The sequence below is a fragment of the Diabrotica virgifera genome, chromosome 8, assembly GCF_917563875.1.
Source record: "Diabrotica virgifera virgifera chromosome 8, PGI_DIABVI_V3a".
Classification (NCBI taxonomy): domain Eukaryota; kingdom Metazoa; phylum Arthropoda; class Insecta; order Coleoptera; family Chrysomelidae; genus Diabrotica; species Diabrotica virgifera.
The window spans coordinates 228,567,365-228,586,041 of record NC_065450.1 but is presented as its reverse complement, the minus strand read 5'-3'; the positions used below and the strand labels follow the sequence as shown (position 1 = coordinate 228,586,041).

The 18,677-nt window shown below is 33.4% G+C and overlaps 2 protein-coding genes across 2 annotated transcripts in view; one reads left to right on the top strand and one right to left on the bottom strand.

The window, feature by feature from the left end:
• LOC114342113 (tudor and KH domain-containing protein homolog) overlaps window positions 1-11,674 on the top strand; it is a 47,466-nt gene extending 35,792 nt beyond the window's left edge. The window contains exon 7 of the mRNA XM_028292900.2: window positions 28-11,674. Coding sequence (XP_028148701.1) covers window positions 28-329 — 302 coding nt within the window. The 3' untranslated portion in view covers window positions 330-11,674. The remainder of the gene's footprint in view (window positions 1-27) is intronic.
• Window positions 11,675-14,893: 3,219 nt separating this feature from the next.
• The window catches only part of LOC114337865 (zinc finger CCHC domain-containing protein 24-like), a 59,964-nt gene continuing 56,180 nt past the window's right edge, over window positions 14,894-18,677 (bottom strand). The window contains exon 5 of the mRNA XM_050659759.1: window positions 14,894-15,243. Within this exon, the coding sequence (XP_050515716.1) occupies window positions 15,130-15,243 (114 nt within the window). The 3' untranslated portion in view covers window positions 14,894-15,129. The remainder of the gene's footprint in view (window positions 15,244-18,677) is intronic.

The following is an 18,677-nucleotide window of genomic DNA, read 5'->3' as shown; positions in this document are numbered from 1 at the left end:
AATTCTAGTTTTTTTATGATTGTTTAGAGCCCAATGGAGAATCCTGGTCAGTGGAAGCCGTCGATCGTTTCGAGGAATGGACCCACGTCGCCCAATGGAAAAAACTCTCTGCTAAAATGAACGGTTACAGCGCCAGGGAAAAAACGAGAGCCAAACGCGAAGGATCCCCCGTTCCCGGAGTGGATCTATACGAAATCGAAGAACACGATATCGACATAGCCGAAGAACTGGTCAAAGCAGGCTTCGCTGTGTTTAAGAAAGACGCGAATCTGCTATCGAGTAGTAGAGCTACTAGTAATAGTAATATTAGTGTCGCTAGTAGCTCATAGCTGTCGAAGGTGAAGCGGTAGGTAGATTGTTAGAGAACTCTTTAATGAGGCTGATCGTGCTTGGGATTTTTGAGATGGTTCGTTTAAAAGAAAGATTGCTCAGTTTATCATTTGCACTGTACACACACATAGAGCGGAGCACAGGACTTCAAAGACAGATTTAAAATTTTTCCGAGCTGAAACTCGAAACGTCAAATATAGTCCAATCAACAGCCATTTTCTCGTGAAATTTTGAGAATCAAGGTCGATTTCCTTGAAAATTTGGATTCAGGTAGTATTTATAACCTTTGTCAAAATGTACCCTACGCCGAAGCGGGCTTTTTGCCTGGGGGGTGAAAACAACCCCATCTAGGGGATGACTTTTTAATCAAAATGACTATGGAAATCGATAGAGTGACCAATTCTGAGTAAATTTTGTTCTATAAAATTTTTTTGCAAAGTTGATACCTTCCAGGTTATTAGCGATTGAAACTATGCATTTTTCATTAGAAAACTCACGTTTTATAACCGTTTTACATGAATAACTTAAAAAAATTAAATTATAGAAAAAAATCATTAAGAACAAAATTGTAGCTAATAAAAAAACAAAGAGATTTGCGTCTCAAAGACCCATGTAAACCCAATAACGACTGAGTTATTGCTCTTTAAAGAATGGTTATTATCAAAGAACATCGAAATGGAGAACCTTCAATCTCAAATACAGTCGGAAAAATGAAAGAATACCCATGAACGATCACATCAATCACATATTATTCAGATTATTAATAATCTATCTCTCTCGTTTGTTATTTGTGAAAAAAAACAGCAAATACAAAATATGTGATTGATGTGATCGTTCAGGGGTATTCTTTCGTTTTTCTGACTGTAACTCGAATATGGTGCAAGTTTTTAGGAAAATAACAGACATATTTTAAAGTTTATTAAAAACCTTTCAAATAAGCTCTGATAAAAGTTTTTTGCATAAGAACTGACTGAGTTATGACAAAAATAAAGTAGCTCCGTGCTTTTTTTTTCAAAATGTAACAATTAAACCCTTGTCATTACAATCATAATAGAAATGAATAGCTTGCGACTTGAAATTAACTTTATTTTAGGCATACTTGATAAGATCCATGTGATTTGACCGGTTTGGAATGCTTAGTTTAGAAAAAATAGTTGATTAAACCGAAATTGACATTTTTATAATTAAAAAAAACTGAATTTTTGTTAAATAAATCTAAAAATATTCATAATATGAAAAAATGTTTCAAATATTAATTATAGAATTTTTTTTACTGAAAATTTTGATTTTTTGTTTTTGTTTTTGTATTATGAATATTTTTAGGTTTATTTAAGAAAAATGCACTTTTTTTAATTATAAAAATGTCATTTTCGATTTAATTAACTATTTTTTCTAAACTAAGCATTCCAAACCGACCAAATCACATGGATCGTATCAATTATATCTAAATCAAGTTAATTTCAAGTCGGAAGCTATTCATTTCTATTAGGATTGTAATGACAAGGGTTTAATAATTGTTACATTTAAAAAAAAATTAGGGAGCGATTTTATTTTCGTCATAAGTCAGTCAGTTCAGGTGCAAAAAACTTTTATAAGAGCTCATTTGAAAGGTTTTTTAATGAGCTTTAAAAGATATCTCTTTTCCCTAAAAAAGTTTTAGGCAAGTTTTCCCAAAAAATTGCACGGAGTTATTTTAGATTGAAAGTTCTCCATTTCGATGTTCTTTGATAATAACCATTCTTTAAAGAGCAATAACTCAGTCGTTATTGGGTTTACATAGGTCTTTCCGACGCAAATCTCTGTGTTTTTTTATTAGCTACAATTACGTATTTAATGATTTTTCGATAAAATTAATATTTTTTAAGTTATTCATGAAAAAAGGTTATAAAACTTGAGTTTTTTCAATGAAAAATGCATAGTTTCAATCGCTAATAACTTGTAAAGTATCAACTTTGCAAAAAAAATTTATAGGACAAAATTTACTCAGAATTGGTTAATCTATCGATTTCCATAGTTGTCTTGATTGAAAAAATTTTCATCCCCTAGATGGGGACCCTAGATGGGATGATTTCACCCCCACGGCAAAAGCCCGGTTCGCTACTGTTCCGTCTATCACGTGAAACTACCGAACAGTGGCGGATCTCAGGAGGGTAGGGTAGGGGAAATCCCCCAGCAAACACGGTCCAAAATTAAAGAAAAAAATAAAAACACAGATAATTGAAGATGACTTAAACCCGCTTTTGCCTTAAACGATTCAAATTGAGTATAGCATGACCTCAACTTCTTCTTCTTCTGACTGTGTCTATTCGTTATTATAAAAGTTAATATTTTGGCACCATCTCTTCGTTGACTTCAAAGCAGCCTATGACAGTGTTAAAAGAACTGCATTATATAATGCAATGATAGACTTTGGAATCCCACCTAAGTTAGTTAAGTTGACTTAACTAACAATGCAAAACATAAGCCCGTGCGTTAGAATTGAAGGAGAAAACTCTACGTTCTTTGGCATTAATAATGATGTAATAAGACAGGGGAACGCGCTGGCGTGTCTCCTTGGTAAAAGAAATCACAAAATTAAATATCAGAATGAATGGAACTATTTTTAGTAGATCGACGCAAATTCTTGCATTCGTTGACGATATAGTTATAGTGGGCAGAAGTATGAGAGACATGGTGCAGTGTTTTACAAGGCTTGCGGACGCGGCTAGTGAATTAGGACTTGTGGTAAACTACTTAAAAATCTCTGCCAATCGAGCCATTGCAACGACTGATTTTCTCATTCTCCTGGCTCGTCTTAAATATTCTCTCGATGCCCTCTCCTTCGATTTGGCCCAGGCAGCGGTGCTATGCGCCAACACGGATGCTCCCACGGTCGTCTCTGGTAGATCAGCTCATCGCTTGCCGTGGTATCATATCGTTACAAAACTTCTTGGTATTTTTGATAGAAAAATTCTTAGAAAGATTTTTGGGGCAGTAAATGAAAATGGTCTATAGCCTCGAAGATACAACTTTGAACTATATCAGTTATACACCATCCGGATATTGTGAAATTCGTTAAAGTGCGGAGGCTTAGATGGGCTGGACACATTGCTAGGATGTCAGACCACAAATACACTAAGAGATTAACATTTTCAAAACCAGAGGGCACAAGAAGTAGAGGACAACCACGAAGAAGATGGATTGATGATGTGGAAGAAGACCTAAAAATTCTAGGGGTCAGAAGATGAAGGGAAGTTGCCAGGAATCGACAGGAGTGGCGACTTCTTTGTGAGCAGGCCAAGATCCACAACGGATTGTCGAGCCACTTAGGAGCCGTCCATTAATCACGTGAGGCTGGAAAGGGGAGGGGGAGGGGTCTAGAAAAAATCACGAAATGTCACAATACACGTGATATAGAGGATCTTACACCTCACAATGTATCACCAAGGGGAGGGGGGGTTAAAACATGCCAAAAAAACATCACGTGATTAATGGCCCCTATGATAACGATAATGAATATTTTGGCACCTTTCATTTCATTTCTACATGTGGGGTATTAACTCAATCATTTAGTCGTTTAAAATATACAAGCCATCTCAATAATTTCAGGAACGATTCAAGTGCCAATCAAATGTAGATAGAACTTTGTTGAGCTTTATCGTTGTGATGAGACTGATGTTTATTGTCGCAGTAGATGAATTTTATCAATTTAAGACAAAGAACTTTTATATATTTGATGGATCTGTTAATTAAACAAAACGTTAATATGAAGTCATGTAGTAGTTAGTAATAATGAATACACTTTCACTACTACCAATTCAACTTAACACTTAACCCATTCGCTGCTAATCACGCGCCAGCGCGTGATATGGTTACTTCATTCAGGTGCCATTCACGCGCCAGTGAGTTATATGGTTACTTCAGTCAGATGCCGTTCACGATAGGCAGCGAATGGGGTAAAAGTTATACTAGAGAAGAACACACTTTAATTATGATGAGATTTCGACGCGTAGGTTTTTAAAACGATTCATTTTAGCGGTATTTGTTAACCCTTTCAGCTCCGGTGACGCGTACGCGCGTCAAAATATAAATATAGGTTATTGACGTGGACGTGTAAGCGCGCTTTTTGTATTATATTAGGTTGTTCAATAAGTTTTGCGGTTCGATGAGAGATAGCGCTGCTACTGGCCTAATTTTGTTTTGTTACGTTGGCACACTATTCAAATGAACGTGTGTGAAGTTTCATTACAATCTGTCAATTCGTTCTTTGTTTACAAGCCCATATAGCATCAGTTTTTTGGGATGCGAGAGGAATTCTGTTTGTGGCTTACTTACAAACTGCTAAAATAATAAATTCTGACTATTATTGTAACCTTTTGGACCAACTGAAGGAATAACTTCGTGAAAAGGACCCGGCTTGCAGAAGAAAAAATCCTTTTTCATCAGGATAATGCACCGTGTCATATGAGCATTTTAACAATGGCTAAAATAAAAAAGGTTGCAAACATTAAAGGGGAGCTGAAATTGTTAAGTAAATCGGGGCAGACAATCACATCTTGTTTATTATATTCAAAAAATCCCTCGAATATTCTTTCTTTTATCGGAAGTATAATTTTGAGATTAAGAACATTTATTTATTGTATAACTTACAATTTAACCCGGGAAAACAACTAGCTGTCAAGACATGACAGCTGGTGTATGACAGCTAAGCCGCCATTTTGACCGTAGAGCCGTATATTACTTGTTGAACGATTTTTCTAAAAATCTTTGTAACAATTTTTATTTAATTTTGTTAATCGCAAATCAAATTTAAGGCATTGGTGATTTACTTATTTAACAGATCTATCATAATAGTGAGATATTAAAAAATGTGTCAAGTCAATAACAATAATAATTGTAAAGTTGCAAATTATTCAGAATGGTCAAATACTATTGACTGTATTACATACAACTCCCACAGAAATCTGGAAGCACGTTGCCACTAGCGCCACTGTCGGCTTGAGTTGAATTACGTTTTGACAACGTAAAATTTGACGTAAACATTCAAATTTAATTTTATAAATTTTTGAATAACGAGCTAATTTTGCTAAATTAAATTAAAATAAAAATAGTTCAAACACTTATACAAAAACAATAATAAAGCAATTGTATAAATGTAAGGTTAGATTGCTCTGGTTATCCTACTTATACCGCTAGATGGCGATATTTTTTTGCTTCCTCAAAATTAATGGGAAATGTCAAGAGTTATATGTATTACAGTCAATAGTATTTGGGATGGTTCATTGTGAAGATAATGTCATAGGTAGAAAAATATTTTATTGACTGCTTGCTACTAATAAGATATTTTATTTGTTGGATCCTTGCACAAGTAAAACAGAAATACATGAAACAAAAATAGTAATATGATAATGGGGATGATTGATTCACCAACTATGAACTTCGAGTTGTGTAACTGACAAGTGACAGCAGCGTAGAATGTTTACAAGAATTTTTCGTATTTCAATCTATTTTCCCGCCTTGAATTCATATATTTCCTTAAAAAAAGTTGTCATAACGATTAACTTTACACATTATATATAAGATTTTTTCCTTCTTTTTGTGTAGACATAAGTCTGTCTGTTTTTCAATGTGGCTCCAGTAATTTGTCGTTCTATCGGTTTCGTGGTTTTCCCACTGATCATCTTCGTATTGAGGAACCATCTATTAGTTGTCATACGGTTTAAGTGGTCGTTCCATTCTACTCTTCTGCTTCTTATCCAGTTATTAATGTTCTCTATCTTGCATCTCTGTCGTATATCTGTATTTATAGTTCTGTTCCATAGTGTCTTACCATCGAACTTTTGAAGGGTTTTCATCTCTACTATTTCTAGCATTCTTTTGTCCTCTCTGTATCAGGTCGTGTTTCTACAGCGTATGTCATTATTGGTCTGATGACTGTTTTGTAAATTCTTCATTTCATTTCTTTCTCGAGATTTTTATTTCTCCATATTGCTTCTTTGAGCAAACCGACGGCTCTGTTTGCTCTATTCACTTGATCTTCCACTTCCGTAGCCAGATAGTGTGATGCCAGATGTTTAAACTCCATCACTTGTTCTATTATCTGACTCTCCAGCTCTAATTTACATATTATAGATTTGCGGTATAACAATGCATTTTGTCTTTTTTGGGGGAAACTAACATGTTAAATTTTAATTTATATTGACATTTTGTAATCTCTCAATTGCCATTAAACTGACTTACGTTTGCGCAAAGATCCAGCCGATTGTGGTTGCTCAACACGTGGCAAATTTGTATCAAACACGTGCACGTGATAGTGGCCCCAAAATACTCGATGTAGCAGATGAATAAGATCAATAAATATTAAGCATGGTGACTTGAAACCATGTCTTTGTAAACTTGAACAATAAATTGTCATTTTATTTTTAGTTATGGGTTACACATGGTAAACCACAATTATACAGTGAAGTTTAATAATTGGGGTTTGCTGTTCTAGCTAGTACGATAGGATGTCTTTTTAGTTTTGCATATAGCCATAAAAACAAAAAATATATAGACGTAAAGTACTTTATTGCTTTTCAAAATATGTCCCACCAAGATCGATACACTTTTGCTTACGTTTAAACCAATTGGTAAAACAGTTATTCCAGTCTTCAGTTGACACCTGCAACATCGCTGTTTTATAGGCATCGATGGCTTCTTCTGGCGACTGGTATCGCCGCGCACGCATTGAATTATTGATCTTTGGAAACGTGAAGAAGTCCTTGGGACTTAAGTCGGAGCTATACGGTGAATGGTTTAACAATTAGATGTTTTGAAGCTCCAAAAACTATTGTCTTTTGGGCAGTATGAGCATTTGCATTGTCATGATGTAAGATGATTCGCCGTTGTGTGTTTGCTTTGTCGTAGTTTCGCGATAACTTCTGGTAAACAAACGATTATGTACCAATCAGACGTAACCGTTCTTCGATCTTCTAAAGCAATTGTTGCCACGTCGCCAGATTTTGACACAAAAGTTGCGACCATTTTCTTAGACACACTTCGAGAACGGATCACTTTTGTTGGTTTTTCTTCATCGTGAGACACCCATGTAGCGGTGGAGCGTTTATTTTCCGGTTGGTAGGGATAAATTCAAGATTCATCGCCACTAACAATACTAAAAAAGTTTTTTGAGCTTCCCTTGTTGAACCGTTCCAATATTTTTCAACGCCAATTGACGCGAACTGCATTTTTGCTCTTCTGTAAGCAAATGAATTATCCAACGGCAAATCAACTTCCTAACACCCCGTTCTTCATGTAGGATCCTTTGGATCCTACATGGATCGAGGTCTTTGAAATGCCCAAAGATGCCTCTATCTCCCGGTATGTTACACGGCGGTCGTCTTTAATTAGCTGACGAACCGTATCAATGTTTTGCTGTTTGACTGATGTTTTGGGTGGACCTGGTCTGGATTCATCGCTGAGACTGGAGCTACCACGTTGAAGTTCGCAGTACTAGCGGGAAATAATTTGACTGATGTGATGCTTCATTCCCAAATACAGAAACCATTTCAGCGTGACATTGCTGTTGGTATAATCCTCTCCGAAAATTGTAAAAAATTATTGCTCGAAAATGTTCGCGGCTAACCGCTCGAAGGACCATATCTAATCTTCGGGTGCAGTGGAGATCTATCGACTGTTATTGAAACACCAAAAGCACTTTATTGAAACACCAAAAGCACCAAAAGAAGGAATGACTTTAAAGGTATATCTGGCCTGGTTGACTGGATTCTAATGAATGATTCTAAATGTATGTTCTCTCTTTTTGGCAACATGAATCGGGTCATAGCCCACACGACCAAAAAACAAAAGTTTTATTTAGTCAGCTAAATTAATGTCCATGGCCAAGATATTGTTTATGAATTGCAACAATTAAACAAATGAAATAGCCCGAACATGGTTAAATATAATAACAAATTGGTTCATGTGATATACGGGCTGATAAAAATACACTGTTTAATATCGGATATGAATTATGAATATTTGATATTGAACATCCATTTTTCGACCGACTTGCTAATTTCAAAACTTCACTGTATCTACACGACTTGTTGTATCGCAATGAAACTCTCGATTTGTGTCAACAAAAGATTGAGGTTACGTTTGTGTTGGAATGTTTTATTGGTGGCGCCCTCTAAGCGGCTGTATGCAAAACTAAAAAGACAGCCCACGTACATTGTCAAATCTATCGAATAGTTTCATTGCTGATTTTTTTATTTGTACTTAAGAATTTAAGAATTGTAAATATGTAGTATATTGCGATAAATGATTCAATGTTATTTGAATTTGAATGGTTTTAGACGTGTAAGTTTTAGACATATAAATTGTTTTTAAGTGGAAACGACGTATAGTCTAACAAGCTCTCTAAGAAACTCATTAATATTCGGCTGTTCGAGGCGTGAAATTCCATAGACAAGGAATCTACTTGTTTTATGAAATGATCCTTTGTTTATACAGTGAGCACGTAAAGGTTGGAATAAATTCATTTTCTCGAGAATGAACAATTTTGGAAAAAAATACCGAAACAGGTCAATTTTTATTTTTAAATTACGACTTTTTGGCATACATATCATACTAGTGACGTCATCCATCTGGGCGCGATGACGTCATCGATGAATTTTTTAAATGAGAATAGGGGTCGTGTGATAGCTCATTTGAAAGGCAATTTAATTCTCTATTCACTAATATAAACATTTACATAATTATTTATACAGGGTGTCCAAGAAAACATTTTTTTAATTTAATTTATTGACACAAAAAGAAGAATGCATGTAATTTATTTAATCCAAAATACATTTTACTGCTCTCAGAAAACAGAAAAAAATGTTTATTTGAAAAATATTCATTGCTTTTCGTTTAAACTAAATGTTCAAACTGTCCAGAGGAAGGTGGGTGGCGGCTTTCATATTGAATTTAAGCAAAAAACAATATTTATTTGTCAAATAAACATATTTCCTGTTTTCTGATAGCAGTAAAATGTATTGTGGGTTAAATAAATTACACACATTCTTCTTTTTATGTCAATAAATTTAATTAAAAAGTTTTTTTGGGCACTGTATAAATATGTTAATATTTATATTACTGAATAGAGAATTAAATTACCTTTCAAATGAGCTATCACATGACCCCTATTCTCATTAAAAAAATTTTAAGATGACAGACTGAGTAATCACATGAGTAAAGCACAATATTTCTTCAAAATACTTTAACGTACGGCCTTGCACAAAATACCGATAACAAGATATTCGGTATTGGTGTTATCGGTATTGTATACAAGGCTATGCGTTAAGGCATTTTAAAGAAATATTGTGATTTATTCACGTGATTACTCCGTCTGTTCAGTAGACGGAGATAGTATGATACATATGCCAAAAAGTCGCAATTTAAAAATAAAAATTGACCTGTTTTGGGTTTTTTTTTCCAAAATCGTCCATTCTCGAGAAAATAAATTTATTCCAACCTTTACGTGCTCACTGTATAATATTACACCTTAAACAATAGCAGCCCGCTGGAGTGAATATTAATGAATCTCTTAGATAGTTGGTAGTACTGTACACAAAAGTACATCCCATTTTTGCAGAAATAATCATTATCAACATACACATTGATTTTAATACGATATACAATACCGTAATGAAAAAGTTATATATTTTCCTAGGTTTTTTATACCGTAAAAGATACAACAAATAGTTTCGATGTCCAATAGAAGACATAATGTAAAGAAATCTTCACACAAATGCTTGTGTTGTTAAAAGGAGATGTTATCCGAAGTAGCACAGTATGGTGTCCTTCTTTTTCTTCTTTCAATGCCATATTAGGTCCCCCTAACGTTGGCAGTTACATTGGCAAGTTGTTCACACTCTTCAACTAATCGGAATGGTTGTTCGGCATTGCGTATTCCTGTCCAATAGCGAATGTTATTGAGTCATTACATTTGCTTCCTTCCATTTCCTCTGCAATCCTCGAAGTTATCTTTTATGACCAACTTCTCAAATGCCTCAAAAAATATGGGCCTGCAAGTAAATGAGGAAAAAACTAAGATGATGGCATCAACATCCACAATAGATCCAGAAACATCGGGCACCAATTCACGGTTGATAATTCTACCTTTGAAGTGGTGGACAAATTCATAGACATAGGATCACCAAGGAGAACGCCATGACGGAAGAAATTTAGCGAATGATAATCCTAGCAAACAAATGCTATTTTAGACTGAGTAGACATATGAGAAGCAGAAACTTAAGCCAAAAAACAAAAGTAACCATATACAAAACTCTTATACAAGCAGTGTTGACATATGGATCGGAGACATGGACCATCTCCAAGGCAGATGAAAACCTTCTGCTTTTATTTGAACAAAGAATCCTGAGAGGAATATTCGGTGGCATCTGTGAAAATGGTGCTTGGAGTAGGAGGTACAACTATGAGATATACCACAGATATAAACATTTATTTGGTGGTGAATACGTAGTATCTCTTATAAAAATAGGAAGACTAAGATGGGCATGACATCTTGCAAGATCACGGCAGAACAACCCTCCTAGAAGAATCCTTATGTCACAACCTGTGGGAAGTAGAAATAGGGGTAGGCCAAAACTCAGATGGAAGGATCGTGTAGATGAGGATGGTAGAAAAATAGACGCAGCAATCTGGCAACAGTTGGCAATTGATAAAACTGACTGCCCTAATAGACTTGAAAACGTCGAGGCTCTTTCATTGGGCTATAGCACCATTGATGATGATGGTGACGTAGTGACTGTGTTAGTTCACCTACTTTTAAAATTTAAAAACACGTTACTATTTGTTGTTTATATTGTGGTAATACTTTATTTCTCTCATTATCATTTATCTGAATGTGTGTTATATAATGATGTTAACATTGTAATTGTGATATGTTGTGGATGTTGAATGTCACTAAGGGAATATTTTAATGTGCCATGTTATGGTTGAGCTTAGATACCACAAAAATCATTTTACTAAGATAAATTATGGTGGCAAAGCGAAAGGGTAAAAATAAATATTATGAAAATTTTTCATTTTAATCATTTATTCCACTAAAAACCTTTTTTTATTCTAAGTCAGTTTTAAGTTCACGTAAAGAAATATCATCTTAAAAGATATTTTTTGCCATTTAATTTGTTTCGTGTTAACTGTGGAACTATACAATTGTTTTTAGATTTGTGTATCTAAGCTCAATGTATATGAATGTTTTTACCTCATCAAGAAAACTTCAGCATTTTTGTGGCACATAAAAAAGTACTGTTAAAGTGTAATTGTATATATTTTGTGCAGTTAAGTTTTAAGAATAAATCGTTTGGTTAAACTTGTATTTTATTTTTTATTTATTTAAACCAGATCATGCTGTCAAGAACTCATTTATCATCATCATCAACCAGTATGTGTCCACAAGGATAGTCTGGGATATAGGTCTCTTTCACAGCTGTTCCTGTCTTGTGTGAATTGAATCCAATTACCAACAACACGAGGCGTTAGACAAGGTTGTATACTTTCACCTATATTATTTAACCTATATTCAGAGGAAATATTTAGTGGAGCCTTGGAAAATTACGAACATGGAATACTTCTAAATGGAGAACGCCTAAACAACATCGGCTATGCAGACGACACCGTTATTTTTGCAGACAGTTTTAACAGTTTACAGCAACTAATAAACAAAGTAAATGAAGTAAGTGAAAGATTTGGACTTCAAGTAAATATATCAAAAACTAAATTTATGATCATCAGCAAAAATAAAATTAGAGACGTCCAACTACTTATCAATAATACACCAGTGGACCGAGTAAAACAGTATACATAACTATCTTGGAACAATAGTAAATCAACAATGGGATCACTCACAAGAAATAAAATGTAGAATAGAGAAGGCTAGAAGTGCATTCAATAACATGGCCAAACTCTTTAAAAGCCACAACCTTAACCTGGAGATAAAAATAAGGCTCTTACGATGTTTTATCTTCTCAATATTGTATTACGGAGTTGAATCCTGGAGACTCACTGAAGCAATGGAGAAAAAACTTAAAGCCTTCAAGATGTGGCTATACAGGCGAATCCTGAGGATATCATGGACGGTCAAGATAACCAACGAGACCGTATTACGAAGAGTGGGCAAAGAAAGAGAGGTGATGTATACCATTTAAAGGAGAAAGTTAGAATATCTCGGACACATAATGAGAAACGGCACTAAATACATATTACGTAAGGTAATCCTTCAAGGTAAAGTATTCGGAAAGCGAGGAATTGGGAGAAGAAGAATATCATGGTTAAAGAACCTGAGGAAATGGTTTTCCACAACAACTAATCTATTGAAAGCATCAGTTAAAATAATGATAGCCAATATTCGAAACGAATAGGCACTAAAAGAAGAAGAAGACTAATAACACGCTTCAGATCGTCAGCTCATCTGGTTGATGGGCGTCCTCTGCTCCGTAGTGCTTCTTGTCGTGGTGAAGAACACGGAGATATTAAATACCTTTCGGTAGATACCTTTACCTACGGGTATAGGATCCAAAAATAGATGATGTAACGTTATAAACGTCACATTATTATTATTTTATTTTTAAATAATTATTTTATTCTATCTTCTTTAATAATTCATTAATAATAATCTTCTCTGTATTTGTTTTACTTGTTTTCCCCTTAAAAACTTGTTTGGCGCCCTCTTTCGTTATTTTCTATAGGCATATCTCCGTATAAAACATCCAATCACTCTTGTCATAATTCGGAACATTCTTATTCCGTTCCATGTAAGAAGTCAAGCCCCCACTAACTAACTCTCAAGTCAAATCAGTCCCTTTCTCCTCAAAATGAACCACACTGCAACGCGTTCAACTGAAGTCCCCTCTCCGTGATTTGCTACTTGCGTAATTTACGCAGTTCCAGATATTTCTATACACTTGTATCTGATACAATGTAAGCCAAACGTTAAATTCAAGGTAGAACCTACCGAATATAGAGCGTATATCATCATCATCAGTAGCTCGACCACCCTTTTTGGGTCCTGGCTTGTTCTAGGATTTTCCGCCATTCTGTTCTGTTCCTTGCTTTGTTCTTCCAGTGGGTAATCTCTCAGATCTTGTTCCATGTATCTAAGTTTGGGTCTTCCCTTTGACCTTCTCCCTACTGGTGCTTGCTTCATTATGTTTTGGTGTTTCGGTATCCAACATCCGTTCAACATGGCCCATCCAGCGCCCATGTTATGACGTCGGGTTCGTTGTATGCTGCGTATTGGCTCCGTGCGTCTCCCCTCTACTTACAGTCACGTGACACGCTGTCAGATTTTGTCAGGACGTTTTAACATTGAGTCTTATGGGATTATTTTGTTAAACTTGAATATTTTATTTTGTAGTGATAATAACCGAATACAATTGTTAGAATTCATTAGTTATTAATTTATACTGTAATTTATAGTGCAACAAAAATATTTTCTTTTTCGTTAATAAAGATTTATTGACATAAACTGCGATAGTGAGGTTATGTATACAAAATCAAACTAATAATCAAGATTGGAAATAGAAGAATTTATATCAGATTAAGTGCGTTTTTATTTTCTGTTTATATTAATACATAATATCACTAGCCTGACACGGCATTTTTTTTAATGTCTCATTTAAACATACACAAAGCGTCCTGATAAAATTTCAAAAAACCGCCACCATGAGCAGGTCGGTCGATTTTGCTTTGACACTTTGTTAACGCTCAGAGCGAATACAGTAGAACCTCGCAAATCCGAACTAATTGGGGGGACCGCCCGTTCGGATTATCCGAAAGTTATCCCAAACTAATAATTCAAAGCTTCCGTTGTCGTTGATTTTGAGTTGCAAAACGTTCACGAAAGAGTGTGGACAATATTTTTGGACTCAAGTTGACTGCAAGAGAACTGAAGTAAGTTTGTATTTAACCTTTATAAGCACTACACGTCATTTTCTTTCATCCCCCTTATGATATGTGTCTGAGGATTTTTCGTTCAAACGTACCTAATAAGTTCTCATCGCTTTTCGACAGTGTCCATGTCTCTGATCCATATACATGTATAAGGACCGGTTTTATCAGGGTTGTATATATTTTACATTTGGTTTTTCTCGTGATGTTGTTAGATCTTACATGTTTAATTAGTCCATTATATGTTTTATTAGCAATATGTATTCTTCTCTTAACTTCTTCACCGACATTGTTATCTTGCGGTAACTAGTGAACCTAGATAATATGTAAAAATTTTTACGCTTTCGATGTTATAGTCTCCTATTGTCAGATTCTGTAAGTTTCTTTGGCCTATTTATAACGGCCTTCATGTATTTGGTTTTTATTTTATTAATATTTAGGCCACGGTTTTGTGCCGCTCTTTCTATCGCATTAAATGCTTCTATCATTTATCTTTTGCTTCTAGCTATGATATCAACATCATCTGCAAATGCCAATATAGAGCGTCTATAATCCTTGAAAATACTCATTGAGTCTTCCATTTTGTTCGTTGTACTTTTTAGGTACTTCTTGAATTGTCGGGCAGAAAAATGAAATAAAACAAAGAACGGGAAAATAAACATCAATATTTATATATAACGTATCTAACATAGTGGTAACATACATCAAAATACATATATTTTAAGTACTTTAAAAAATTACATCAGTAAAAAAATAAAAAGTATAAATAATAAACGTGGAAAAACTGAAATTATAAAATATAAAACATGAAATATATAGTCTATATTCTGATATAAAATAAAATTAAAAGAATGAAAACAAAAACAGTAGAGTTATCTTCTTGTTTTATTGTACTCGCCTACAGTAATATCCCAGCTCTTTACATTTTTGGCATAGATGCTGAGGATGGACTTTCGATTGGTCGGATACATCCAATCCATCGGGTTTTTCCAACGGTCTCTACAATTAAAATAATTACACTTTTATAAAAAAGAACTTTTTATAATAAAACTTTTTTATTATTTATAGGAGAGAACAAAAAATAATTTGACGATATAAAATGCTTAAAATTCCAAAAATTACACTATAATAAAAAGTACTTTTTATAATAACACGGTTTTGTTATATACAGGACACAACACATGTTTCGAAAGAATAAAATATGAATTTTTAGTAGGTGTATTAACTGTTAAAATTATAATTCAAAAAATTACACTAGTATAAAAAAGTACTTTTTATAATACCACGGTTATTTAAAATGGTATATACAGGGTGTTTCATTGGGAAACGGAAATACCTTAATGGTGAATAGAGGTCACCGAGCCGGTTATAGATATAGTACATTTTTTGCCCTACCGACTTTATAACCGAGTTACAGGGTGTTTTATCGATTTTGCCCATTTCTTTCCTAAGCCACAACTTTAGAACCACTCCGTATATTTTTTTGATATTTGGTAATCTCATTCAGAACCCAAACAACCGACATACTAACCATAAGAAAATTCCTGGTCGGGATTAACAAGAAATTATAAAGTAATTGTGACCTTAAAACAACACCCTGTATATTCAAATTGTGAAAATATGTTTGCATATTTGAAAAGAGCACAAAAAAGTAAGTTTAATGGTTCGCTTCAATTTTTCGGCCAGACAATTTTCTGACTTTAATTTTGAAATTATATTGAATTTTTTAAGAACTCTGACATTAAAAAGTAGATATTATTAACTTTTAATTCTAAATTATTAAATTTAATGAATAAAGACTAATTTTAAAAATAATCAATACTTATTTACCACATTGGAACGACACAATTACTAATGACAAGAAAAATTCAGGTCCGGATTAACAAAAAAATATAAAGTAGTTGTGACCTTGAAACAACACCCTGTATATTGAAATTTTGAAAATTTGTTTGCGTATTTTAAAAGAGCATAAGAAACTGCGTTAAAAGGTGCATGTCAAATTTTTGCGCAGATAATTTAATTACGGTAATTTTGAAATCATATTGAATAATTCTGTCAAGGTCACAAGAAGCTGCCAGAAAAATCCCAATGTAATTAGAAAATCGATTCGAAATCTTTTAAAGCGAGCACGGAAGTGCATCGAACAAAATGGCGGACATTTTGAGCAACTGTTCTAGTTCAAATATTTTTAATTTATGTTAAATTGTTGAATTGTTTAAACGATTTTTTTTTGATTAAATATAGCTGTTTTTTAATTCTTTACTAAATCATTAAAATATCCCAATTCTTGCAATTCTAATTTTTAATGATGTGCATACAGCTACAAATCCAGAGAATCCATGAAGCCAGCGTAGTAAATAAGTATTAAGTATTTTTAAAATAAGTATTGATACATACCTGGTTATTAATCTCAGAGTTTTTTAAAATTTCAATACACTTTCAAAATTGATGTAATTAAATCAACGGCGAAAAAATTAAAATGAACCTTTAATCACAGTTTTTTATGCTCTTTTAAAATATGCTGACAAATTTTCAAAATTTCAATATACAGGGTGTTGGTTCAAGGTCACAATTACTTTTTATTTTTTTGTTAATCCGGACCTGGATTTTTCTTGTCATTAGTAATTGAGTCGTTCCAATGTGGTAAATAATTATTATTTCTTAAATGAGTATTTATTCATTAACTTTAATAATTTGTAACTAAAAGTTAATAATACCTGCTTTTTAATGTCAATTCTTAAAAACTTCAATATAATGTCAAAATTAAAGTCATAAAATTGTCTGGCCGAAAATTTGAAGAGAACCATATTAAACTTACTTTTTTGTGCTCTTTTCAAATATGCAAACAGATTTTCAAAATTTGAATATGCAGAGTGTTGTTTTAAGGTCACAATTACTTTATAATTTTTTGTTAATCCGGACCTGGATTTTTCTTATGGTTAGTATGTCGGTCGTTTGGGTTTTGAATGAGACATATGTGTACCAAATATCAAAAAAATATACAGGGTGGTTCTAAAGTTATGGCTTATGAAAGAAATGGGCAAAATCGATAAAACACCCTGTAACTCGGTTATAAAAGTCGACAGGGCAAAAAATGTAGTAAATCTAGAATCGGCTCGGTGACCTCTATTCACCGTTAAAGTATTTCCGTTTCCGAATGAAACACCCTGTATAATAATTAACTTACAAAATATGAATTTTAATTATATCAACTTTTAATTATTTATTAAAAAAATTAAAAAAGATACGCAACAGCCGTGTTCGAACTAGGGAACTCTCAATCTGCAGTCTAATGCCACTGACCCACCATCAATTTGTAGACATCGATTTATTAACGTACTTTAAAATATAATTGCTTTAGTCACATTTTTAAAATAGTTTGAAATAAAAAAAATCGATTTATCCATACAGGGTGATTGATTAGTGGGGTAAAGCTCCGTAGATCCGTTATAGTAATATATAGTAATAATAGTTATTTATGTATGTACCAAGTCAGTAAAGTTACTCTTTATCGAACGAGTCTGATATTATGAGCAGAGCGAGCGAGGCGAATAACAGACGAGTTCGATAAAGAGTCTTTACTGACGTGGTGCATACAAAATTTTATCGCCAATCATAAAAAACGTTAACACTTACTTAATTACATCCTAATGAAAAAAAGTGTGTGTACTTGTTACGCACGTAAGACGTTATACTTCTATTATTATAATTTCAACGAAATAAATATATTTTACGCAGTTTAATCGTATTTTTATTTAAATATTAAACCAATTTTAACACTTAAAATAAAATAACAAAAATTAAAAATACCGTTAATAGTTACGTTATTGTTTATTAAGTGTGGCCTTCCGTAGCGCAGTTGCTTTACCCTTGATGAATAGTAGAAAATCTAAATAAATATATTTGCTAACAAAGTATCATTAGTATCTGTCACCGTCCTATATTTTAAATAATCGAATTAACAAAAACACCACTTCATAATATATTTGCATTAATACAAAACTTAAAACATTTAAGAATTTTATCAATTTTAGACGAAATAAAAATTTCGTATGACAGTAATGACGATGACAGAATGCTTTTGCATGATGGCCGATTTCGATGTTTAATGGATAATCGATAGTTGTTCAAGTAATCAATATTGAATAAGTACCTAATTACTAAATCTGTAAAGTTTCGATTTATATTTTATGAATATAATTGCGAAATACTACGGAATTTCACTTTCTGACAGAAATTTAATTAATAATAACGTAAATTTTGTACAATATTTTTAATAATTAAAATAAATAAATTTTAAGTTCACTCAAATAAATAATAGATTACTGCCATCGACCGCTTACATTCAATCTCAGTTAATTTGATTAATCGCGGCAGGTAAAGTAAAATTCTTCTTTCAGTACAATAAAGTGTTACTTTACTGCCGCAAATGG